The sequence below is a fragment of the Candoia aspera genome, chromosome 5 (assembly GCF_035149785.1).
Source record: "Candoia aspera isolate rCanAsp1 chromosome 5, rCanAsp1.hap2, whole genome shotgun sequence".
In the NCBI taxonomy this organism is placed as follows: domain Eukaryota; kingdom Metazoa; phylum Chordata; class Lepidosauria; order Squamata; family Boidae; genus Candoia; species Candoia aspera.
The window spans coordinates 56,557,964-56,584,861 of NC_086157.1; the positions used below are offsets into that span (position 1 = coordinate 56,557,964).

The 26,898-nt window shown below is 39.8% G+C and overlaps 1 protein-coding gene across 1 annotated transcript; it reads right to left on the bottom strand.

Moving 5' to 3' along the window:
* Positions 1-214: 214 nt before the first annotated feature.
* NDP (norrin cystine knot growth factor NDP) lies at positions 215-26,898 on the bottom strand. The gene is made up of 3 exons (XM_063304398.1): positions 26,616-26,898; positions 7,673-8,028; positions 215-1,171 (listed from the first exon to the last, which is right to left on the bottom strand). Exons 2-3 carry the CDS (start codon positions 7,844-7,846, stop codon positions 944-946), a joined length of 402 nt encoding a protein of 133 aa, XP_063160468.1. The 5' UTR covers positions 7,847-8,028; positions 26,616-26,898; the 3' UTR covers positions 215-943.

The following is a 26,898-nucleotide window of genomic DNA, read 5'->3' on the forward strand; positions in this document are numbered from 1 at the left end:
GGAAGAGGAAGAGGAAGAGGAAGAGGAAGAGGAAGAAGAAGGAGAAGAAGAAGAAGGAGAAGGAGAAGGAGAAGGAGAAGGAGAAGGAGAAGGAGAAGGAGAAGAAGAAGAAGAAGAAGAAGAAGAAGAAGAAGAAGAAGAAGAAGAAGAAGAAGAAGAAGAAGAAGAAGAAGAAGAAGAAGAAGAAGAAGAAGAAGAAGAAGAAGAAGAAGAAGAAGAAATTGTTTATTTTCCACATTTCAGCTTTTGACTGTAAATATGCTTTCCCAACACTGGAGAAGCTGCACTGGTGGTTCTGTAAATTTTCTATTATTTATTTTGTAACTGCACCTAAATCACAATAACTTGTCCAACACTTGGCTGCCAGACCAGATAAAATATATCTCTTACTATTCAACACAGTCTGTTTTCAAGGCCAGTATAAACTGAAGGGCATGTTTAAAAGAAATAGTAGGCTTCTGTATACAGGGAAGGAGTCTTCGTTTTCTTCTAGGATAAATTGTTTTCCACATAATAGCATCCACTGTATGCATTTTCTATGTCCTGGTTCTTTTGTGTTGCTGGCTGAACATTCAAACCAAGAGCCATAATTCTTAAGTTGACCTTATTCAATATTAAAGAATCACTGACATAGAAAAATGACCCCAAGAACCTGAAAAATACATTTCTAACAACAAATGCTCCCACTCCTCACCATCACAAGTGGTTATATCTTCAGCAACAATGTGCAATTATATATTCTGGGGTCTGTTGTATTGCTTGGTACAACCCCAGGTATCCGTGTGGCTCCTTCTCTGTCATCCTCCAATGAAATCCATTCCAATTATCCCTGGTTATAGGAGCAGCAAACTGTTGGAAGGTTGTCCTTGGCTGTTTCTGCTTCTGGAGCTTCTGCTGCAGAGCATATGTCCTTCCTGTTCTTTTTTCTACAGCAGGTCTGCCCCTAAGAGTTGCATTCCTCACAGTGGCATGAGAGGATGTAGCGGTAGGTGGCAGTGAGTCTCATACCACCTGAGCAGCGCAAGCGCATGGCCTTCAGCTTAGAAGTCTGTGGCCGGCAGCAATGGCACGTGGATCGGAAAGGCTGTTTCAGAACTGTGCTGAAGGACACCATTGGCTCTGAGCGTGAGCTCTGAGTGCAGTGTCCCTCACAGCGAGCCAGCAGCACCATCTGTAAATGGAGGAGACCGGAAGATAAGAAAATAAGAGTTAGCCCTAGAGAGTGCAAGTATATATGTGAAACTCATAGAAAACGTCTGGCTCAGAACTATATGATTCCTATACCCCAGTTCACGAAGTGGTTAAGCCTCTTATATGGTGCTGAGCCTTTTTAAGGTCTGCATAAAACTTATATCAGTCCTCCTTGCACACATAAACACCCATAGCTTAAATTTTATATCATGGAAATTGCATCCTGTATTCACTATATAAGCATATGCACGCTATACTAATTTTTTCAGCATATTTTTTGTTGGAAGTCCTGGCAAATCCAGCATGCTTCATTAGTAATGTAAATTGAGTTGTCCCATGATGCAACTCTGAGGAAGCTGTTTGTTGCCACTCCCACTTCCTCTTTCTCTCTTCCCCTTTTTCTACCCAGGGAGAAGCAAGCATGGTGCTCTGCTCTCCATTCATTAGGGCCATGTGCTCAGGCCTTGATGAAAAATTCTGCCCCTTTCTTCCATACAGCTCTTGGCAGCTGTAGGGCTGAGAGTTTAGGGCAAAATAAGTATTTAGAAAGAAAAGAAGAACAAAGGAACTTCATCTTTTCCACCTAGATGGATGTAACAGAAGCAACAATAAAGTCAGTAAGAAATTCTTTTACTTATCTTAACCTAATCTGTCTAAGCATGTGATTCTTTATGCTTGGGAGGGCTGAGTGTGTAAGATCCATAACCTGTATTTCTCTGACATGTTCACTGAAGCTAAAATAATTTTCTTCTTCTGTGCCAGCTTCTCAGCTGTGTTGTAAGCTCTGCTCCATTTCAGTGGTTCTAGCAGGCCACTAAATTGGCTTCATTTTTAACCACTCCATTTGAATTAATAAAAAAGAAATTGCTTTCAAAAAGAGAACAAAGCTGATGCGAGTTCTCACCATCGAGTATTGGTGGCTGAGAGGTATGTGTTTATGCCCCAATTTTTAGTATGCAGCCTCCCTGTCTTCCCACATTTAGTTAAATCTTGAGAGAAGGACCCATGAGGAATTGTATGGAAGGGATTTTTTCTAAGCAGGATTCATGGGCAGCCAGAGGGGCTTCGGAACGATGGATCTGCATGCCACAGAGAAAGAGAAACTCAACAGTGCTTCCTCCACAATCTTACAAGTATAAAATTTTATACCATGTGCCACCTAAAGAAAGGGGAATTGTAAGATCACGCTGTAAAATAACCTAACTGAAATGCTGTATATTGCAAAAATTAAGTAATTTATTATGTATAAATGAAACAGGGTGCAGTTTGATCAGATGCATAAACTGTCACTTCATAGAACCTAATCCAAATGGATTCTAGACTGGGATTGCCATTGGCCTTGGAGTCAAGATTTATGTCTTGGGTGGAGAAGGATAACAATAAAGTGTTCTTTAACATAAATTTCATTTAATTAAAATTACGTATAGTTGATAGTTAGAATCATAGAATGGGAAGGATACTGTAGGTTAGCAGTTGAACCCCCTACTTTGTATGTGCAAGTATCCACTAAATTAGTCTAAATACAGTATGTGGCCATCCAGGCCTCCTTTGAAAAACTGTCACTGCAGTGCACTTTGTCAGGAAGAAGCCAAGTTTTGCAGCAGCATTTTAATACAAAACTGAAGATTGATAATACGGATGTAATTGTTCTTAAAGAAATTCCTATTAGAATCTTGCATAAGAGAAAAGAGCATTCTTTTTTGACTGATAGATTAAAACAGAAAAAAATTCCGTTTAGATGAGACAAATTGGAAGGTGTGGTTTTTACTTTTAAACAGCAGAGGTTTCTACTGAATTCTGTCCAGAAGGTGAGGGAATTTCTAGAAAAAATTAAAGAGAAATTGGAAGAGATTCAAATGGAGGTGTCAGATGAGACTACACAAAAACTTCAACAGGTGCAACAGGAAACTGAAAGTGATGATACCTAACTAGGTACCACAGGGAGGAAAGATGCCAGAGAGTTGGAAAGAGGTCAGTATAGCACTAATACTGAAAAAGGAAGATAAAGATTTGACTTTAACAAGAAACTATAGGCCAATATCTTTATTGAATAATGACTACAAGTTCTTTACAATGATTCTAGCTGAGAGACTGAAAATAATTTGGCAAGAATTTGTTCATGAGGATCAATGTGGGTTTTTACCTCAAAGACAGTTAAAGGACAATGTTAGAAATGTGTTGGACATTTTGGAATATTTGGAGCAAAATAATGAAAAACAAGCCGCACTGATTTTCTTAGATGTAGAGAAGGCCTTCGACAATTTGAACTGGACTTTCATGCTCAAAGCTTTGGAAGATGCGAACTTGGAGAGAAATTTATAGAATGGGTAAGATTGATTTACACTTCACAGCAAGCACAAATAATTGTTAATGGAGATCTAAAAAGCCTGGTGAGATACAAAAAGGAACAAGACAGGGATGCCCATTGTCTCCCCTCTGTTTATTTTGCTCCTTGAAATACTGGATAGAGATAGGATTGTGGAATTAAAAGTTTAAAAAGAAACCTGTAGATACAAACCCAGGTTGTGCCTGAAAACACCTTTGTGGCTCTCAGCACAAGAAGCATTTTATAGATGAAAAATAATAAGGAAACACAAATGGCTAACCTTTCTTATAGGCTATAATTTTTAAGTCCACCTTGAAGTCCTTTTCGGTTATCTTCAAAGGCACCTGTTTCTCTTCAGCAATAACTTTTGGTTCCAGTCTAGGGTTAAATAGCCTGAGCATTTCCTGAACCAGCTTAAAAAAATGTTTCCTTTAAAGTAGCCATTTAGTGCCCTCTAATGATCAGCCTTCAAGACCTTAATATCAGTTTGGAATGTAAGCAAGAGAAATATTCCCCCATGAGAGGATCTTTCTAACTAAGATCAAAGTCTTTTTATAAATCAATTTCATCTGAGCCCTTAGCTTTTAAAAAGGTTTCAAAAAGCAACATCGTGGTCATCCTTTTGCTGCATCTATTTGCAAAAAATAAGCATCTTACAAAGCTGGAAGAACATAATTTCCTTTCCTTTTAAACAGATTGAAGAGAATGACATCAGCAAATGGTAAACTTGCAGTTCTAAAGGTTTTTCAATCTTAAAGAAATAATTAAAAAAATAAAACTCCAAAATGATTAAAAAGATGAGGTTTGGTCAAACATGGTATCCTTATAAGACTGCATTAATGGCTCAGAGCGTGATGGAACCTGCAAAACCCAGCTGATTGCAAGTGGCTGCAAAAACATTGGTTTCTGCCATCTACTCACAAAATACAGCCATCTGGAATACATATGGGTAATCTCAAGATCTCTTTTTGATCCAGAGAGAATTTCAGCAGTCCGGATCCTGCATCCAGCTGCCTTTTCAGCCATAATGCCTCCATAGAGTGGAGGAAATGCAGGATGTTAGTTCTCTATTCCTCACCGGAAGCTTGGAACTTTGTTTATGTATATGATAACTGCAGCAAGATTATTGTATGCACAAAGATAGAAAGATTTGTCAGTACCTACGATGGAGGAATGGTTGGTGAAGATGATGGAACATGCTGAGATGGCCATTGACTTCTTTGATCACAGAAAAGACAGTATCTGCATTTATTGCTGACTAGAAACCCCTTAGGGGCTTTTTGTGTAAAACAGGAAAAAATGAACTTATGATTTATGGTTTTGATGATTAGACAAGATAGATTATAGAAAGAAAAGAGTCATGTTATAACCTAGGGATAAGAGGTAAATTTATAATTATAACTGCTGTAAAGAAGATTGGAAGCCACTACTTTGTATCTTTTTTCTTTCTTTTCTATTTTTTTCTTTCTTGCACTTTTATCTTTTTTCTTTCTTTCTTTTTTCTTTTATTCTTCTTACTTTATATTAGTTTATATTAGTTTTTATCTTCCTTTTTAAAACTTTTAATAAAATTATAATTGATAAGAGAAAATGAAAATCAATCACTGCAGTAATACAGTACATGACAACATTAGAGTTCGCTATTGCAGTTTCACTCCCCTAATATACTGCATTAATACATCAGGAAGTTCCTCCTAATGCTGAAACTAGACATTCTTTTGATTTCAGCCCCTGCCTTGGTCTTTGTCCTTCTCTTGATTTCCATGATCTGATTAATCTCCAGTCTTCTATCTAACCATTTTCTCCTTTTCTCATGTTACAAATTATAGTTTGGTGACAACACTTGGAGGTCTCCCAGGACTTTACCTAGCATCTGGAGGGCTTATTTTGTGTACCCCTGTTTTGTGCTACAATAGACTTATATCATCATATGGTTGATGGTGCTTGCTTGTCTGTTTTGCTGCAAGAATCTAACACAGCTATCCTTCTGAAAATCTTTGTATTGCTAGTATCATTTGATAGTTGTTTTTATCTTTACCTTAGGGGAAATGGCAAAAGTTAATTCATTATCAATAGACAGTTAAGGGGGATAGTCTTCATGCATAACCTGGAATAAAGTTTGCAAAAATAACATAGGCAAGGAGAAAATGGACAGTCATAGCAATAGGCTTCAGTACTGTGATCAGTGCTGCCTTCATACTTTCATCTCTATTTAACAGGGCACAGCTGAAAATTCAGCAGCTGCTATTAAACCATATTGATTTTTTTCCAAGCATAACATTTCAAGCAACCCCTCCCCCCACTTTTTTTGCATTGTCTCATGTTTCTAAATGAAAATGAGAGGTTGGCCAAAAATCACTTGAAACATATGTAAACCACATTTATAGCATTTGGCTCAAAAGAAAACAAAGTCTGAAACAGTCGTGAATGGAGGATGTCAGTGGATGTGGACAGATCCATGTCCCTTAATATACTGTATGCAAATGGTGCATTTTTACTTGGCATCTACAGAGATAGCAGTACAGAACTGTACATTACACCAAAACTCATGAGTTGTTCACTTCATTCAGTCCAGGACTTGAGATGGAAGTCTTTCCAAGAGAAAAGACATGGTAGAATCATCTTCATAATGTCTCCATTAAGAAAAGGGGCAGTCCCTTGTTCCATTTATGTTCTGATCTATATGTGTACTTCTTTGGGGTTCCTATAATTATTATGAAGTATGCAAAGTCATCGTAACAACATCTTTCTCTGTCTCTGTCTCTGGCTGTCTCTCTTTCTACAAGTTCTTAATAAATGATGATGTTTTCAATTAAATAATTGTAGCATGTTTTTAAGATACGAACATTTCTGGCTTTAAAAATACAAATCAGTATACTGGCATATACCCCAAAAGTTGTATTGTTCCGAGCTTCAACCATCTTACTTGCCCAGTGCTGACTGTCAATGATTTTTCAATATTATTTTCAAGAAAATATTATGACTGAGCTAAACCTGAAAATATTTTAAAATATTTGCCTTCCCGACCACTTCAATAAAGCATCAAACAACTTTTCAGAAAACACATTTTCTGGGGAAAACAATTTATACAGCAGCATGTAGAAAGATATATAATTCACAAAATTCCTAAGATATGTTCCCAGTTTAATTATAGATTTTTTAAAAAATCATATATTTAATTATTTATGTGGTTCCTTCAAGTCAGTTTTGACTCCTGGTAACTACATGGAGAAGTCCATGTAGTTTTCTTGGCAACATTTTTCAGAAATGTTTTGCCACTGCATTCTTCCTAAGGCTGAGAGAGAGTGTAGATATTTAGATATCCTTTATTTGCTATTTGAGAGCATGTGACCACTTTTAAATAGCTTATGTGTTTTTAAATGTATCTGTATATTTTTTGTCAACACATTTTAAAATACATCTCTGCAACCGTGAAACCAAGGTTCAGTTCAGATGACTGCTTTCTGCGTACCCAGTCAATCGGTTTATTATAGTCTTAGGCCAGTACAGCAACGTGTCCATGAGTGCTGTGTGCCCAGACAGTCAAAACCTTCAGAAGAATGCAACTATGATGTAGGAGTGGGGGGTGGGGGTGGAACTAACTTATGAAGTAGTAGATCAAAGGTAGATCATATGAGAGAGCGAGAGAAAGAGAACCAGCTGCTCCCACATGGTAGAAAACATCACCCACAAATGACAGCTTTACTCTAAGACCAGGCTAATCCAATCATCAGAGCAAGGTGATCACCAAGGAGGACAGTAGTTTCTCCTGAACTTTATAGTTGATTTCCTCTGTGGAAGTCAGAGGAAGTCATATGTCACATAATCTATTTTGCCCTTGTTCAATTTGTCTGCTACCTGAGGACTCTCTCCTATTATATGAATTGGATTGAAATGTTAGTTCAGCTTCTTTCTCTAACAGAAGTGGGCATAAGCACCACCTTTTACATCACTTCAGGTGACAAAAGATCATCTTATGATGATCTTGCACAACATCAAAACACCTCTGGCATCAACCTAATTTTATAAACAATGATGCATCAATGTTAAACCGATATTTAGTTTTAGAAAATTAAATTGTCCTTCTTTACAAGTTTGGTAATACTTGCACAGTAGTAATTTCACAAAGGTTGAGAAGTTTCCAGCAACACCTACCTTTGAACTGCACTTGTATAAAGGATGGCTGATAGAATCAACATAATGATGCCTCATACATCGCCCTGGATCCACATCAATCATGAAGGTACTATCCATTTTATTGCCGGTATCTCCCATTATTGCCAGAAAAGACAGCATGGAAATTGAAGCAGCAAGGACATGATTTCCCATCCTTGGAGAATGTCTTAGGAGTACCAGTAGAGGGAGATAGAGTATCAGAAGCCCTCTAAAGACTGAGGCCCAGTCCCGTGCCAAGAAAGCAGAGGATCTGTTTTAAGTCTCTGGGTTGTCATTGCTGGTTTGGGGTTAGACATTTGCTGAGGTTACAATCCATCAAAACATCCCCTTCATAGCTGGAATAAAAATAAATAAGTTACAATCCTGGAAAACAGCACAATGGTCTCAAGAGGTAAATAAGCATAAATTACAATGCAGCTTAAAGTACTGATGTGATCCAAGAAACACTTATGAAGCAACCATTGTCCCACATTAAATATAATGAAATAAGGCTCAAACCGTGCCATGCTTAAGGCCTCTTCTATCAACATTATAGTGGCAAAGATTTTAACTTTTAATCCTGAAGAATTGTTTTTAGGTGATGAAATCTCCACTGGGATCTGGTTTAATGAAAATTAGCAAGGCATTTGTGGTTTTTAAATGTTAAATGCCTGCATATCCTCATGTCATACTAAAAGGCCTATTCTAAGGATTTAGATCAAGACTGTGTTTCATCAGAGATGGAGGTTTTGGCTTCAAGAACAAGAGAAAATGGATTCTTCCCTTTCCTTAGAGGGTTGCCTTGCCATTACAAAAGCATGAATTCCTCTGCTATATACTTATGTGTATAGGTTATAGCCCCCTTCATGCTTGTGCCCATTAAAATGTACTGGAACTTATTGAATTGAGTGGACATAACAGTGTTTGCAAGATGAAAATAGATTCTACATATGCACATGCAAACAGGCTGCACAGATGATATATGTGTTCAGTTAAGTAGGATATATATGTATGAAAGAGAGTGTACCTATAAGAAGGATAGAGCTATAAACAAAGTTTTAAAAAATCCTTGCATTCATAAACACAAAGGCACCAATATGATAAAAAAAATCTTAATCTTAACTGTAAATGAGACTTTGCTATTAGTAGGCTTTATTTTCATACACACCTATGACAAAATTCATTTTTCCACCTGAGAAAAACAATAGCTATTTTTAATTAACCTGGTTACTTTATTCAAATACAGCCAAATATTTATATAATCACATCAGGCCTTAAAATAATAATTACAAAATACTCAGTAAAAGTGGCTACTACTTAGAAAGAACAGTAAACTCATTTCAAACTGTTTTAAAACAAGACTGCAGTAGTTAAAATATAAATGCTGAAAAACTTACAAAATGATGGGGCTACAAATAAAAGTGATTTCAGGTCATAAAAATTGATGTTTGAAAGTCTGAAAGCTGAAAAGATACATGACGTGCTACACTTTATGTTTATTCACTGAGAGGTGTTTACCACTGGATAAACATTTGTTTATCCAGTGATATATATGTAGACATGATCCACTTCAGGGTTCCTCAACCTTGGCAACTCTAAGCTGTGCGGACTTCAACTCCCAGAATTCTCCAGCCAGCAAAGCTTTGCTGGCTGGAGAATTCTGGGAGTTGAAGTCCGCACAGCTTAGAGTTGCCAAGGTTGAGGAACCCTGATCCACTTGATAAATCAACAAGAGCTCTGATCTTGCAGCTACCTCTCCACAACTAAACTTACTAAGTTCATTTTCCATTAGCATATAACAGCTGTCATTTCTTGCTGTTCAGGCAACCAGCAAGAACAGAGATTTTCTCCAGTGACTTCACTGTTCAAGGACAGAGCAGCTTCTTCTGTTCCAGCTGGTCAGTGTCTCCCCCATGATCCTTATCTCCACCCATGGAGGCAATTGGAAGAATTAAGTGGTTCATTTGCTTTCCAACAGTTTGCTCTCTTGAAGTTGGAGAGTCCAATAGGAAGAAGAAGAATAGTACATAAATTTTATTCACAAAGTTAATTTCCCCGTGAACATGAGACCAGTTCTAGTTAAAAATAATATGGTTGAATATACAAACTGAAGTACAGAGAAAAATAAGGCACTTCCACAGTCACCATTTTTGTTCCCTAAACTACCAAAAATTGTCCCCACCACAGCCATTCCCGAATATCCAGGTAAACCAAACAGTGTTTCCTCCAGCCAACTGCAACAATACTTAACTAGCAGTTCACTTTATCCTCACCGTTAGCTTGTTGAGAGTTTTCATAGTAGTTGGTTTTCAAACTGATCACGCTGTGTGAGGGAAAGCTGCAAAGCCATCCTTCCACTCAACTGAAAAAGCTTGTGGAAGTGCAGTGTGGCACCAGGAAGCCACCAAGAAGTGGAAGCCCAAGCTGCAGTATTATCCACGCAGGACCTTCTGCTTCAGGGTTGAGTCAGAATTAAATTGGCTCAATGACAGTCTTGGGAATACAGGATGTCAGCAACTTAGTGAAAGCTAATGCTATGCCAGTTTTGTCCCCCACAATCCCTGCTTCTCATTCAGTTTAATGGAAAAAAATTCTACCACAGCCACCAAGAAAAAGAACATGTCATTGACATTCTCACAGGTGGGGCCTACAGTCCTAGCACTTCTGCTTCTTATGAGGTGACTGAAGATGCTGTTCTGTCTTCCATGTTGCACTCCTCACTATAGCACTCTGCAGCTTCCATGGCTTCCCACACCTTAATTAAATTCCACTGGAAGACATCATGGAGGAATTTTACCTGTGGCCTTTTTCAGAATCATGGAAAGCCAGGAAGGCTGCAGAGTGTAGCAAGATAAGGAAGAGAAGACAATAGCAGCAACTTCTGCCACCCCCAAAACATTGTCAAAAGCCATTTAAAAGGAGTTCTAAAGCACCTTGAGAATTAGGTAGAGAAAGAGAAGCTTCTCTTGAGGGCCAGACCAGAGAACATTGAACAGCACTGATTGTACCTTCACTGAAAAGCGACTGCTACTCCACACTTAAAAACCTGGGCTTTGACTTGGCTCTTTACTTGAAGTAATGGAAAGATTGACCAATATTATTACATGCATGTTTACTAAGATTTAATATATGCTGTTACTATGTTTAATAGTCCCTTTCTCTTTTTTCTTTTTTTTCCATATATTGTTTTGTATGTTATGATAGTGTTTCTTGTTTTTCATTTTGTATATTATAATAGTAGTAGTGAAATCATAATCATAATCATCATAATAATTCAGCCTGATTCAATCTTTGCAAAAGCAATCATTAGGCTCTCCTAGGCCACCTTCCCCAGCCGTTTGTTACATGCCCAAATGATGGACTTCAGTTCCCGCAATCTCCAGCTAAATGACAAACAACTTATTACCAATAAATGGTCTTCTTTGTCAGAACCAAGCTTGCCTCTGACTTGGAAGGTGAAGCTATTTCTGAGTCAGAGGAAGAATTGGAAACTTACCAGGCTGGAATCAGAGAAACGAAACTCCAGCATGACTCAGCAGAGCAGGAAGCATCCATAGCGCTGATCAGGCGAGATCCGGAGGAGGGTTTGAATACGCCAATCAGTGCATGCCAGAGACGGGCTGAAAAGCATGTGAAGAAGGCAGCCCAATTGGCTGCAGGAGACTCGAAGCATGCCAAAGATCGGGATAAAAGGCAGCCGTGCAGAAAGCGAGCTGCCGGAGACAACTGATCCTCTAAGCCTGCAGTTTTGGGAGAAGAGTCCTTACTGGTATCAGAGTAGCGTCTGTGGTCAAAGAGGAACCAGCCTTTGAGCTCCACTCCGAAGGTGAATTGAATCCTGCATCTGCTGCCAGCAAGGAATCAGCATCAGCCATGCCCAGCAGCCTTTGTCTTGCTTCCAGCTGTGAAACTCCATGATCTCTTCAGCAGCGTGGGCAAGGCTTGATGTTCCAGTGCCATTTGCCTTCAGTCCTGCACACCTGCGCTTCGCATGCTCCGTTGCATTCAGGAATTTCATACCTATCATGTTCAAGATCTGGTTGCCAGCTTAGTCCGGGGCTTCCATCCAAGTCCAGCCTAGTTCCAAGTCCCAAGCCTCGCTCCAAGTCTCCAGTCCAGAGAATCCAGCCTAGTCCAGGGCTTCCAGCCGAGTCCAGCCTTGCTCCAAGTTCCAAGCCTTTCTCCCAGCCTTCAACCCAGAGAATCCAGCCTAGTCTGGGGCTTCCAGCCGAGTCCAGCCTAGTTCCAAGTCCCAAGCCTCGCTCCAAGTCTCCAGTCCAGAGAATCCAGCCTAGTCCAGGGCTTCCAGCCGAGTCCAGCCTTGCTCCAAGTTCCAAGCCTTTCTCCCAGCCTTCAACCCAGAGAATCCAGCCTAGTCTGGGGCTTCCAGCCGAGTCCAGCCTAGTTCCAAGTCCTAAGCCTCACTCCAAGACTCCAGTCCAGAGAATCCAGTTTAGTCCAGGGCTTCCAGCCGAGTCCAGCCTTGCTCCAGTTTCAAGCCTTGTCTTCAAGTCTTCAGTTCAGAGTACCCAGCCTAGTCTAGGACCACCAGCTGAGTCTAACCTTGCTCTGAGTTTGAGTCCTGCTCCAAGTCTTCAGTTCATCCCTGTCTGTTGTTCGTAGCCCTGATCCCAGATCCAGTGAGTCAGAGATTCAGCATCAGTGTTATTCCAGTACAGTTCCAGTTCAAGAACTGTTGCCTCCAACCTTCGTGTTCCAGTCAGATCCAGTCAGCCCAGTTGGGCTTGCTTAACCCAGTCTCACATATCAAGGAATTACTTATTGTAAATAGTTATTTAATAAAGAATATTCTTTGAGAACCTGTCTGGTGCTTAGTCTGAACAGGACATTCTTCACACAATGCATAGTTACACTATGAAATCTGGTTTAACTACTATACGTACTCCTCTACACTCATGCAGCTGTATATTCATAGGCCTCGTTCATAAACTCACACACACATATAATCTAAACATGTAGCTGCCAGGAAGGGGGGCATGTCCCGCAGGCATCTTCCTACTTCCCCCTTGCAAATATAGAGGGCTTAAGGTCCTATTAGTAGTCACTGTCTGTCCATATTTAAAACATGCTTTAAAAAAAATGAACAGGAAAGAAGACATTTGAGCAACAAGTAATTTGGTCAAATTCCTTGGAACTGTTTTCTTTATTATATAATTTTCCTGACTTTTTCCTCTGGGTTTTTATATTCTGAAAAATCGTATTATGTTATTAAGCCTATTAGATGCTTGTCCTTTTCTGTTTAATAATGGAACTAATGTTTAAAATGAAGAGGGCTTATACATCTATTAATAAGGCAGTCTTTTGCTCCTTATTATTTTATTGTTGGCATTATCTTTATTGACCATGCCATAGGTGCAGTCGGGTCTGATGGTTACGCTTGCATATAATGACAGGATGCAAACCACACTGGTAATGGATGTCTTCTTCTATCTTATCTCCTTAGGACAATGAAGATTACACAGTCATTCTGGTTGTACAGTTTCTCCAAGGTGTCCTCTTAGAGCTCAAGTGTTTTTCAGTGCATGGCCTCATTAAAAAGGGAGATGCAGCAAAAGTAGTAAATATTGGATATATATTAAGAAATAACTGTAGAAATGGCTTTGGCTCAACCACAGACTTGTAGCACAATGAAGTGTGTTTGGAAGAATGAGTTTTGGCCTCTCATCGAGTCCCAGCTTAATAAACAACTTGGCAGAGAATGCTGGCCTCAGCACCACTCAGTTCAGCTTTTCCTTTACATCATCATTATATCTATGAAATTACATTTTCTTTCCTTGCAGATAGTTTTAGGTAGACATGAAACATCTAAATATGAGGCATAGAAACTAGAAACTGAAATCGATACTGAGATCTATTTGGCATACATATGATTGGAGAGAGAGCTCCTAATTTATTTTTCTTCCTCCCTAGCACAACATGCTTTTCCAGTGCTATCTTTAGTGCATGCAGGAAGTCCCTCATAGATGCATGTCGTTTTTGACATCACTATGAGCTGTCATTTCTGCTTGAATCAGAACAGACAGCCCACTTTTGCCTGCCAAATCTGAATGGCAGGAAGTTTTGAACCCATGCAGGTGTCTTTCCCAGTCTTGGTCTGTTAAGGGCCTTATCAAGAAAGGAAACTGATCCAGAGATTCTGATGGGCAAAGCAACTCATGTTTTCCTGCTAAGCATCTACCATTAGGGTCAACTGAATCCATGTACACATTGCCATCACCACATGCAATTATTTCTGCATGGAGCCGAAAGGGCCATATTGCAGCCAAAGCAGCTCTTGAAGGGACAAGTCTATCAGTTCAGTCACAAGTGCAGATGTAGACTAGAAACACATACGCTGTCATATACATACACACATACATGGCAACACATATATCTGAATATACCCACCCATATACATCTCCTACATATTCATACACCTACAGTTTCACACATTACATGGGCACAGTGGCCTTTGAGGGCAAGTGTTGCCTCCTACCAAAATCCAAAATTAAATTTATGATAAAAGGCATCCCTTGTGAATAACAAAGACTCCACACAGTACAGTATCTCGGTGATTTAATTAATGCAATATACAAGAATAACCCACCTTTCATTTATTTGCATTTTATCAGCATGCATGACACAACAATAGAATCAGATGAACCTTGATATAGTTCCCATGACTGCCTTTTTGAAGGATCAAAAGGCATACCAAATAGATTTTGTCCTTTGCCTCTAAATAAAAAGTATGTTGTGTGTTTGATTCCCTCCTCCTTTTCTTTTTCTTTTTTCCTTTGTGCATTGCTGATGACTGGTTAGGCAAGGATGGGAGCACATTTGAAATCCATTTTATAGTCCAATTGTAAAATGCCCAATGAAATCATAAAGCAGCTGTGGTTCACTCAGAGGGAAAGAGGAGAAAATAGAGGCAATATAAACTGTATTTCCAAACAAATGAAAAAGGGTCACTCCCCACTCTGACACAATTTTGTATGGACACCAAATTCAACACTTGGAGCTCAATGTTCTCTGCTGGAGATGCATGAAAAACTGGCTATGATATACCCCAAATTGCTTTAAGCCTACTGAACATTTGACCCACAATTTACGAACACTAATCTGTGATTGTATAAACAATATTCTGTATAGTTCTGGAACCTGATCAAATTGTCCAAAACTGAAGGGTGGGTCTGTTGGCTTATGTCTTTATACTTTTCCTGTCCTGGCTGTTGAGTATTTCCAATATAAAGATGGAATCCACCTGCAATCCTTTTCTTCAGGAAGTTTAGAAAAAAAATTAAAACTTCACCAGCATTTTCCTTAAAGCCATTTTGCTAAATTCTAGTGTAGAATTCATAGGCCTGTACCCAGGTGCTCTGATTTTGTCTAGATGGGGTTCTTTGGGCTAAACTATTCCTTGCCAGTGATATGCTTTGCATTCTCTCACAGCCTCCTCGTAATCATCTCCAGCATTTGCAAAAGCCAACACGGGTTTCTGTGTAGAGGCTGTGCATACCTACACACCTTTTCCAAGGCATTCAGTCAACAACCAGAAACAACAGAAGACAGCACAGTCTGCTGCACAGTCCTAATCATTTTTAAAGTGTTTCTTTTAATTTAAAGAAGCAACTTAATTCCCCAAACTGTAAAGTTGTCATAACCATTAAAAAAACCTATAAGCTTTGTTGTTTTGTTTTATTTATTTATGTGTTTATTTTATCTATTTATTTTCTAACCCACCTTTGTTATTTTTTATAAAGAACTCAAGGCAGTGAACATACCTAACACTCCTTCCTCCTCCTATTTTCCCCACAACAAAAACCCTGTGAGGTGGGTTGGGCTAAGAGAGAGTAACTGGCCCAAGGTCACCCAGCCGGCTTTCATGCCTAAGGCAGGACTAGAACTCTCAGTCTCCTGGTTTCTAGCCCATTGCCTTAACCACTAGACCATACTGGCTCTTTATAACTTTCTTTGGGTAATTGAAAGTTTAAAACACTAGAACACTTAGTGCGCTTTGTTTTTTTAATGTCCATAAAATGTAATAGAAATTCCCAGTAATAGCATCAAGTGTGATATCTTAATTTGATACTTATTACTAGTACAATTATTTTGTTTCTGTATGGTTAAAGAGGAGGATTTGGGAGACCCAAATGCCAAATCCCAGGGTACATTTTAAACCCGTCAATAGCTTTTGTCCTTACCTACTTCACAGTGCTGTTGTTTTGAAGATAGAAAGTGAGCGTAGCAGAATAGTAGATATAGGTACTACATCAAGATCCTTGTAGAAAGGATAAGATAAAAACATTTAATAGAAAAGTGAATGTCAGAGTCAGCCAGCTAAATTGGAAGAGGTAAAAGAAACCCTCTCCTGGAAGTGCATCTCCTGCTCACTGTGTTGGAGCATACTACAGTATATGGTCCTTGCAGGTACTATGAATTAGACCCTGGGATGCCCCTAGAAAACACAGTACTTCTTTCACTGAAAACATCATACTGCTAATAGTGGGACTAGAGACTGGGCAGTGTTCACTAGTGATCCTAGAGGTAGCTACAACCAGCTTTTCAGATAGCCTGGGAGCAAACATAACCATCTGAGTCTACTCTTCCCAAGGGAATGGCAACCTATATAACTTCTGTATTATGTCTAATAAGCTTGAAGTTTCAATTATCAGGGGTTACATGTGTATCTAACATGGATATAATCAAACATTATAATCACACACTTGCACAAATACTGGCTTCCTTCTTTCCGACATCTGAGTATCAGTAATGGAGCTTTCCTACTTTAGCTTCTTCTTTGCGGGGGGGTTGGGGGGTTGGGGGGTGTTCAAGTGGTCAAAAATGACTACCGATGGTTTTGTGTGGGATAAAGATTTGGAAGACTCAAAAGGGATGTTCCAAATAGAGAAACTTTATCTTCTACCATCTGAAAATGGAACATAACTTCTGAAGGTTGGATGTCTTTTAGTTTTGTTGAAAGAAGTTTGGCTTCCCTAATAGACCCCCTAAAGTTGAACCCCAACTTTGCTATTATAAATGTTGCTATATTTTCAATCCTATTCTACTTCACAAGACACCTTTAAATTCTAATTACCTGGGGGAGATGGAGATAGTGCAGATTCTGCTAGAGTTTATAATTTTTACAAAATGAGGAATTAGGATTTCTTTGATTCTTTAGAAAAACCTGGACCCTGTCTTTGCATTGTGTACAGATTAATCAAACTGAATGTGCTTTCACCCTGCAGAGAATTGGGTTTACTAATCACGTCCAGTTGTTCCCACAGCCTTCAGCCTTTCCCCTTTGCTTAACAACCAGCCTGCCCTGAAGAAGAGTTCTAGCGATTCACAAGGTTGCTCATCATTTGGTAACATGTGAGCTGGCAAGAGTGGTGGAAGAACAGAACAGTAGCTCTGACTCTCTCACTCCCTCTCACTAACCAGACATGCTGCCAAACATCTTTGAAGAGGCTTCTAGGTGGCTGGAAACTGACTAATTTCAATTAGTCTGCTAGAACATTTAGACAACACTGATATTGCTGAACAACTCCTTTTAAAATGTGCAAGCCGTTGTTTTTTTAAGAAACAGGAATATGATGATCAATTCATCTATATGTATCTGTGTGTGTGTGTGTGCATCTGTGTGTGTGAATATATATCCAATATCAAATCTTCCTTGTGGATTAAAATCAAGGTTAAAAAGAGAAATAGAAAACCTATTCCCCATTTGAAAATACTTCCTCATACTAATTGTACGAATCCTAACTCTCAAAGGTGCAGTCATTGGCATCTGCATTGCCAAGGGCAAACTTTCCAACCTGATACATATTCAGTTAATGCTTCCATAATCCTCAACCCATTCTGGAGAACATTAGATTGGAAATGCAGGCCTAGTGGGAAGGACCTCCTTGGCAGCATGGGAGGAAAGAAGGCAAACCTACATTATGATTCTCTTATCTCCACTTTTTTTATAATATTTGCTTTAAGAAAATTTTGACTGATATGGTAGCCTTGAAATTAAATTATAGATTATTGTTCATGAGAACCTAACTATCAATAAATAAACTTCCCTTTCTCTGCTCTTCCTCATAACCATAGTATGAACATGCCCTGGCCACCCTTTTTATTTCTGAGGACTCATGAAATCCTCCTGTGACCAGACAGTTTTCCTGGTTGTTCGTGCAATATTTCATGGTGGGCAGGCAGTGCCATTTTGCCCAGTCCATTCCAGTTTTGGTGCCACTAGGTGCCATGGTGCCATGGTGATGACACTAGCTATCATGTGTGGGCCAACCACAATTGGGTAGTGCACGATAGAGCAGGTCTTCTCTATAGCTGTTTCCAAGGTTCTTCTTGGTGCTGCTGGGCTTGAGGTTAGACCTGGACTTGCTGATAAATTCCTGCCAGGGCCACTATTTTCTTGCAGCATTACTTGGGAACAAAGCTCACTCATCATCAGTTGACCCTCTTGCTTCACCTGGAGCTCCCTCCATGCCATTTACTGGTCAGCCAGGCTATTTCTGAACAGAGATTTAGCGTTCTTTCACAAGAGCACTAAACCTGTGTTTGGAAACAGCCCAATTGACAGGTAAGAGGCCCAAAGGAGGCGTTGTAAGAAACACCAAGAGACCTCCCTCTTGCTTCACCTGATGCCCTCTCCTTATCACCTGCCCCTTGTTAGTTAGGCAACTTGACAGGTAGATAAATGTGCCATTCTGAGCATGTGCCTAAACTCATTCCACTTTGCCATATCCCATGTTAGGGAGAATGATTGGTGGCTGTTTTCCTGTCAGCAGGTGACAGCTGGTGGGAGTGGAACTGAAGCCAGGGGAAGCCATCAATCCTGCCTTTCAGTAAGTAGGTAAGGATAGTACCATTTCTCAGCCTTGTCATTTTTACAGAGTAGAGATCAGCAATGGGGGCAGCACAGTTTAGGCTGACATACTTTTCTGCCAACATACTCTTCTGCCAGCACAAGTCCTGGTGGATAGCACTTTACTGCAGTCATGAGGAAGAACTTCCCTTCTCTCTTTCTCTGTCTCCCATACAGACATTTGAATCACTTTGAGGGCTAAAAAGCATTTAAAAAAATGAACAAGGAATAGAATTGCTTTTTTTACCATATCTTGAGCTACATCTTTTCAGTTTATGCAACCCAATTTCCTTGAAAGACTATTTAATTGCAAGCAGATAAAAGACCCCACATCTCTATCATTTCTTTTAAGAACACAAATGCATCCTTGGGGATCCCATTCAGAGAGAGTTTCAGCATTGCGGCAGTGATGTGCATGTCACTGCCGTGGAATGCTTAACCTTTGCCAAACGAGACTCAGTATTAACTCCAGTACTGAACTTGCATGTCCTAAAGGGCAACATGGCCCCTTCTGCTTCAACCTCACCATGCCAAAGCAGATTATGTCTCCGTTATAATAAGCTTGAAAAACTTGTTAGCAGACTCCCCCGCAATACTTGAATTTTGCTGCTGGTGGTGGTAAAATATTTCTGAATTTCAGGATCACTAAAATAATACTAAAATAACAACATTCCTGGAGGCTCATAGTCTCCTTGCTTGGCCTGAACATTTGATTGGCAAACGATGAGAACGATCAGAAGAAAGACTACATGGGATCTCTCATTTATTAAGCATAATAACCACAGTGAAATTCTGGTGCCCAGAGTGAGATATGGTGTAGCGGAGAAGTGGCAGTGCCAGTGCTTCTCAAATTTTGTGCTGAATTAAATTATGAGAAGGAGGGGGGGGGGGAGGGAGGGAGGGAAGAGGAAAGAGAAAGAGAAAAAGAGAGAGAGAGAGAGAGGAGAGAAAGAAAGAAGAAAGAAAGAAAGAAAGAAAGAAAGAAAGAAAGAAAGAAAGAAAGAAAGAAAGAAAGAAAGAAAGAAGGGCTGGGGGAGGGACAGAGAGAATATATAGACAACCAGCTGCTCAAAGGCTTACTACAACCCTGGTTTCATTGTTCTGTTAAGTTAGAGGTGGGGCATCAAAGGGATTCCGTGCATGCTGTTACTGAGAAATTTTAATATGTTCTACACTGACACATATAAAAAGGAAATAACAGCTGATCGTAAGTCAGACCAGGAGACAGAATCACACACACCATCCCCCTTTATATGTATGCAAAGCTCTCCATGGAGGCTGCATCCTTGTCTGCAGGGGATCAGGCAAACCAATTCAGGGAGGGAATCACAACTACATTTTGTTATGAAAGTTAACAATACAAGTCCTATAAATATCAGTCTCCAAAAGGCAATTAAATTAATGAGTTGCAGCAACCTATGGGTTCAGCACCTTAACAATCTCTATTCTGAGCTTATAGGAACATGGGGGTAATAAATGGCACAAGAAGCAATCAGCTGAATTTTGTTGAGATAGAACACTTTATCTCTGAAGTGGGTACATGGAATTTACTGCCACAGAATTTTTCTTAAATCAAGAGCTAAATAAAATCTACAAAATAGGATGATTGCTACATGGATACCATAAACTAAAAGGACACAAATTAGAATGTTCTGAAGCCTTTAAGATTGTTGCTCACTTACTTGTGCTTCAGGACCCAGTGCAGGTTTTGCCTAGAAGAGATTAAGAAAAACATCAGTTAAAATTAAACTTTTTTCCTTTACAGGAAACATTGCTTGTTGGCAATCCCTGCTCAGGAAGCTCTGACAGTTAAGATGACTAGCAATAAATGGATCTCACTGCATTATTAGTCAAATGGATCTCAATGCAATAAATAAGAATAATAAAATGAATCTCTCACTACATTATTAGAAGAACCCTGCTAGTTTGGATGCATCATCCTTATTATTTTGGCCTCTGAAATATCTTCCAACTATTTAATATTGTTTCAGCCTTCTTTTAATTTGGTTTTACCTATTATTGGATAAAATTCACTGTAGGGATATTTTTTAAAAGCTATCTAGAATAGGCATCATTTTTTTCCCATAGAGCCTAGGGTTTAAGCAGATCAAGGCTGAAATGTGACAGACATTTTTCTTACATTTCCAGGCTAGGACAAGCTTTACTTGGGTTGAATTAAACCCTGTCCTCTGTAAAATTAGATTTATGTCCATCCTTATGTAATGAGGCTGATTCCTCTGATAAAGAAGTCTTGAAATTTATAGAATGAGAAGATCGGTCTAACCCATTTTTTCTTCAATCTGGTGTCCTCTTGATGTATTTGGACTACAATTTCCAGAATGTTCACCCAGGATAGCCACTGATGGCTGGGAATTCTGGGAATTGAAGATGCAGTTCATCAAGAGGGTGCCAGATTGGAGGAGACTGATTTAACTGAACTACTTTTAACCTCTTGCAATTACATCTCTTCTTCCCTGCTTCCCACACTTCGCCTGGAAAAAAGGGAAGTGTTCATCTGATTCAGATTCTCCAGCTAACCCAATGGTGACCACTTTGACTGGCAATAGCAGCAGAAACTTTTCAAGCTCTCAGATAAAGATTACCCAGAATACCTATCCATACCACCTTTTTTCACATCTGCATGCAACTGCAATGCTGAAAACTAAGGCCAGCATCCCTCTACTGAGGTCTTCCTTATACATCAAGCCTATACATCCACTAGCTCCTTCTGAATGCAACTGCAGGGTGTTCATCTTGGCTACTGCATTCTTTTCTCCTACCGGTCAGATTTGCTGTGTATTAGTTCAGAATTCAAGCACCAGAAAAAAGAATATGGCTTCCCTCTCCCACATTCCCTCACAAAAGTTTCTCTCTCTCTCTTTTCCTGATATCTTCATATATATTGAAAATTGAAAATGAAGGTCTCATTTCCCACTTTCATGAATTATGAAAGGACATTTTCTGTCTCCACCAACAATAAACAATTGTGAAATGAAATTCAATGGGGCAAAAAGTTTGTATGTTCACTACAGAAAGGCTTCTGTGCATTTGTGGGCATATATGTAGGAAAGGCACTACAATAGCTACTGTTAATTCCCTTTTCAGGGCAAAGCAAGGCAGTACAAGAGCCTAGGGTGACATGGAGGTTAGACTGGGAACCAGGAAACCCAAGATCAAGATCCTAATTCCTCAATTTATCATTTTGCTTACTGAGTAATTTCAGGCCAGTCATTATTTCTGATCCCAGACTACCTCATAAATCCTCAAGTCCCACTGAACTAGGACTAGATATACATTGATAGCTATAAATAGATGACAGACAGACAGATGGATCAATATGAATGGACATGCTGCTTCAATTTCAGATTTTATTTACTTTATTGTTAAGTACATGTGATACGATCTGGATCAGGACCACCAGGCATAGGAAGGGGAAGCATAATCCTTTTTTCTAGCTCTCTTATTTGGAAAGATTAAAAAGAACAACCTCCACTGGGGCTAATCACAGACTCTGTGAAAGAGAAAAGAGGGCAAGCATGATGTCTTTGGACTGTCCTTCCCCATGTTTGCAACTCAGTTTTGAAAAAAATAATAAAAAAAGAAAATATGGCCTAAATTCTGAATCTCCTGCAGTTTTGAGGACAACTTCACCCTAGCAGAAACATGCTTAAGAAAGAGCTGAGTGTGGAGAGATGCTTCCCTCTGTTAACTGCTTCATTAACCTTTCCTTACAGTGGAAGGATCCATTGTGAGAGACAACCAAAAAGCCAGGTCTAGTCAAGTGCACTGGTGCTTGTGTTTCTAAAATGACAACTTGGAAATAGGGTTGTAGCAGTCCACTCGGGGCAGATTCACATTTTCTGTATGGCCCATCACCAGTACTGGCCACTCAACAGATATTGTCCTCTCCCACTCCCAACCACTGTAAATGCACACCACAGTCATGTTTTCTAGCTTTAATTCAAAGCTGTTTTCCAACCCAAGCCAACTTAAGCCCTTTGGGCTTAAATTGCCCTACGCTACTTATCTTCCATGCCAGCTTCAAAAATTCCAGTCTAGATTGCAGAAGGTTGGGAGCAGGGCTGGTACTATGGCCATCCCAAGACCTGATTGATTGTTCCCCCACTCCTTGCTCTTCTCATCTATGCAGGGAAGGCAAGTCTCACTGGCTAGTTCCTGTGCAGATCACCTTACCAGATGGTAAAGGTGGTTTTCTTCTGAGAGATTGTCCCACCTCACTAGTACCACACCATTCCTTTGCTTTCCCAGAGATTTCCATACATAGATACCTTCACATCCCTTCCTTTCTCCATCATTGCTCTTTGGTTCCCAAGATCCTTTGTAGGTCTATGGAAAACTTGTAAGAAGAAAGAACTGATGATTCAGTTTCACAGAAAGTAGCAACTTTCCTACCTTGCAACTTTTGGGGGGAAGGGAAGAGAAGGGAAGGGAAGGGAAGCATTGCAGTACTGTAGTGGGGATAGGGAAGGGTGAAACAAGGGGAGGATGCTTTACCCAGCCTGGCAGAAACCAAAACAGTGCCCACTGGGAGATGTAAGGGTTGAATGAAGCATGAGTTTCTAGAGTTGAGGAGACTTCATTGACTTAAGGGGGCATTGCTGGTTCAATGCAAGATTATAAAATAAATGTCAATTGCCAACCAGCAGGGAACACAGGAGCCTGGTAGCCTAGGATGAAACAACTACACAAGGCAGTGCCCAGCCACTGGAGGGGAGGAAGTATGTCAGGCACTGTATCCAATCAGAGCTAGGGCTCCTACTACAATGGACTGAAGGGCTTAAGACTGCTTGGGTCATAAAACTATAATTTTGAATCAGAGCTGGAAAAAATTGTGCGAGCACATGTGCAATGGGCTGGGAGTGGGGAGAAGATGATGTCATCCATTCCTGCACTCAGGAAGTGGTAGGTGGACTATATTGATGGGCCAAGCAGAAAATGTAAATCTCTCCTTCAGAAAATGTAGATCTGTCCTTAGGATGCAATGCGGAATTGCCCTAAGGAAAGTCCCCAGCCCTCAATCTAAAGGAATGCATACAGGCAGTTGATTTCATGGGGCACACATGGGGCACCTTTGAGTGACTGTGAACCCAGATGAGAGAACTGGGACCGGCAGGCCAGTTTAAGTCCAACAGGGGAATTTAAATGTCCATGTGTAGTAGGGCTGTGCAGCAGTTTGCAATCAAAGGGAAGCATGTGATTCAGAGGCACATGGGTGTGCACGTAGCATTTGTCAGAAACACATTAAAGCAGATGGTCCTTTCCTGAGCTAAAGTGGCTGCCTTCTGTTGCCATGTTTGAATTACGGCATTTCTGGCTCCCATTTTTCTCTGAATCCCATTTCTCCCTTCATATCCAAAGTGCTGCTCAGCTCCAATGTGTAATATAAGGTTTGTAAAGCACACACCACTTTTCTTCTCCCTGGACCCCATACAAATCCACATCTTATAACTGCTTCATATACTTGATATGCTATAGCAATACTTAAAAAACACTTTTAATAACTTTGGAGTACACGCATTTTAAACGTATGTAAATTATGGCAGTTATAGTTAACAGAACATGACAGCATTTGTTGTGCTGTAGTGTTTACTTGAAATAAACACTGTTTTGTAGTAGGAGCAACTATATATTTAAAATAATAATAAAACACACTTTTGTAACTATCTTCGAACAGTGTGTGTGTGTGGAGAGGGGTTGCTACAACAGTCAGCCCCAGTGAGATCTACAGCCTAGATTCCCCATTCCCTCTTCCTTTGTACATAGCTATTTGGGAATCCTGGAGGTCAGAACTGGGAAATCTTGTTGCAGTTGGATGCTGTATGTTTATTATTTATTAGTTTGTGACTGAGGACAATGTGATTAAGGTGGGGAGGGTCAAGCCATTTGGGTAGTATGATGACTTTGTGATGGGAAATTGGTGGGGTTTGCGCCTTGAGTTAAAACATTGAAAAATGGTTCCCCTTAAAAAATGTTGCATTTTTGGTCCTAACATTTCAGCAACATAAGCTAGGGTGGGTGGTGTGCTTTGAAGGCTGTAAAAATGTGTCTGGGGTCACCTGCAGCCTAGGATTGCCTCTCCCAGTCTCAGCTACAGTTCTTGGTCTTGGCTGCATCAGTGGCAAGAGCTGGAAAGAAGGCTGGTTCAGTCTTCGTAGAGCAAGAAAAATGTCCATCTAAAACTCAGAATGCCATTGCCAGACAGTCAGGATACCACAATAGCTGCCTTAAGGGTTTGATTTAGCCATTTTTTATCCAGCCCCTTGGATTATATTAGCATGTTTTACAGCCTGAGAATTGGGTGAAATCCCCCTCCCTCCCTCCCTCCCTCCCTCTACGTAAGGAAATTGATTATGATAGCAACTCTTTGCCACCGCAAGTTCTTCTGCGTGTCAGTCTTCGGTTGAAGCTTCAAACATGCATCCGCTTGAATCCCAATCGTGATTTTTGCATGTTGGTTTTGGTCCTATCACCTGGTTTAATACAGTAGGTGGTATTGCCTGGTATTCTAGGACAAAGAAATTAGAGGGGAAATCCTTTGAAAATGAGATAATGAGACTACACTGCACTTATTACTGCATTTTCTGCTAGCTTCAATTTAGTGAGCAAGAGAGTCTCAAGTGTAAATGTAAAGCTTCTTTATTAAGGTGATTTTAGGGTATATTCTCTCTACATCTATTTGCCTGGCTCTGGCTGATGCATTTCTTCTATAAGCATCCCATTTCAAATAGTGCCTGTAAATTAATCTTTCATCACGTACAGTGAATTTTCTCCGCTGTGCTGGTTTCAAACAAATGATATTATGCTAAAAAGGTTTGCTCACAGTCCTTCAAGCTAACAGGCAGGAATCTCTCAAATTCAAATGACCATGGTCTTTATTCTACAAGCAAGCTTGTTGGTTTCAAGTATTCACCTCTTACTGATTATTTTAGTTCAGTATATGGTGGCAGTTTATATCTTTAAGAAATTAGTATTTGAAGATTTTTCCATATTTTACCTCACCTTAAGGGCTCTGTTACTTCCATGTTTTAATGTTTGTAATACATTTATCCTAAAATCCCATTTTTATAGCTATGTAAAGAGATCACTTAATCTCCTGCCCACCAAAACATGATTCTAAGATAGGAGAAGCTTCTCTTAAGGGCAGGCACTGAAGACCTCGAAAGTAACTTCTCTACACTGCTTTTTTGCTGAGCATCCTCTAGTTTGATCTGCTGAACAGGCATCCACGTTGCATTAATGGTTGTGCTGAAGAGGTAAGCCGGCTGCTCAATATATCTCCTCTGTTCTTCAGCCAAGACAAACACAATGGATTTACTTACTCCTTTTAACCAATCGCAGGCACATATTAAATCTATCTCTAATCCATAAACAGTGCTGTGAACTCTATGGCAAAACTTCCCAGGAGACTTAATGAAGTTTTTAAAAAAAAAAAAAAATGCCCTCCACACTACCTCCACACCCATGCACATATACTCATACACAAAACCTAAAACTGTTCTCTTTGAAGGACAACAGACAATGCCTGAAATAAATATTGCCTATTGTTTCCAATTATTCTAAGCATTCTAGCAGATGACTGGCAAAGGACCAGCATCCATAAGTTGCAATAAAAGTAAACATTGGTTTCAAATCAGATGCTTAGCCTATGATCGTAGAGTCCCATTACAATGGCATATAGAGGCAGTGCTGGGGGTACCCTGAACCTTTTTGGATCTCACATGCAATTCTAATATTTCCCACTTCCAGATAATGTTTTTGTGCAAATGAAGGGCAGTCTAAAGTCATGAATTTAACACCACCCATTGATAACCAAGAGAGTCTCAGTTGCTGCCTAACTGCCTACAAGCATCTTCAGCAGATATATAATTTAAGAAATGCTGGCAATAAAAAAAGATGTAGGCACTGAATTCTTAGGTAGTCTTTAAATCCAAGCCTATTAAACATCAAAGAAGATATTCACAGAACCTTGAGCTGCAAAAAATCAGCTAGTGATATTAAGCATGTGAAATATTTAGTGTTTGATCCAAAGCTTTTGGCTATATGCTTGCTTACCTTTTGTAAAATACACTGCGCCTTCCTTTTTTTGGACTCCCCAGACCGAGGGCTAAAAAGAGGTCTCGTTACTTCCAAATGCTTTTGTTCTTCTGCCCCTCTATCACATGGCTTGCCTTTTATATTTGCAACACACAAAAGTTAGGGCTGCTGTTTAAGCAAGAGAAAGGGGTGGGGGGTGGGAGAGAGGGAAGAGAGAGCAAGGGGGAGAGAGAGAGAGAATGTCAGATGGAAAAGTGCCATTGCAGCCATCGATCAATCAGGCAAGCTGCAGCCACACGGC

Excerpts from the sequence above, each read along its gene's own strand:
- NDP (XM_063304398.1), bottom strand. The coding sequence starts at position 7,846 with ATGGGAAATCATGTCCTTGCTGCTTCAATTTCCATGCTGTCTTTTCTG. Across the intron at positions 1,172-7,672 it reads TATACAAGTGCAGTTCAAAG|ATGGTGCTGCTGGCTCGCTG; the intron begins GTAGGTGTTGCT and ends CTCCATTTACAG.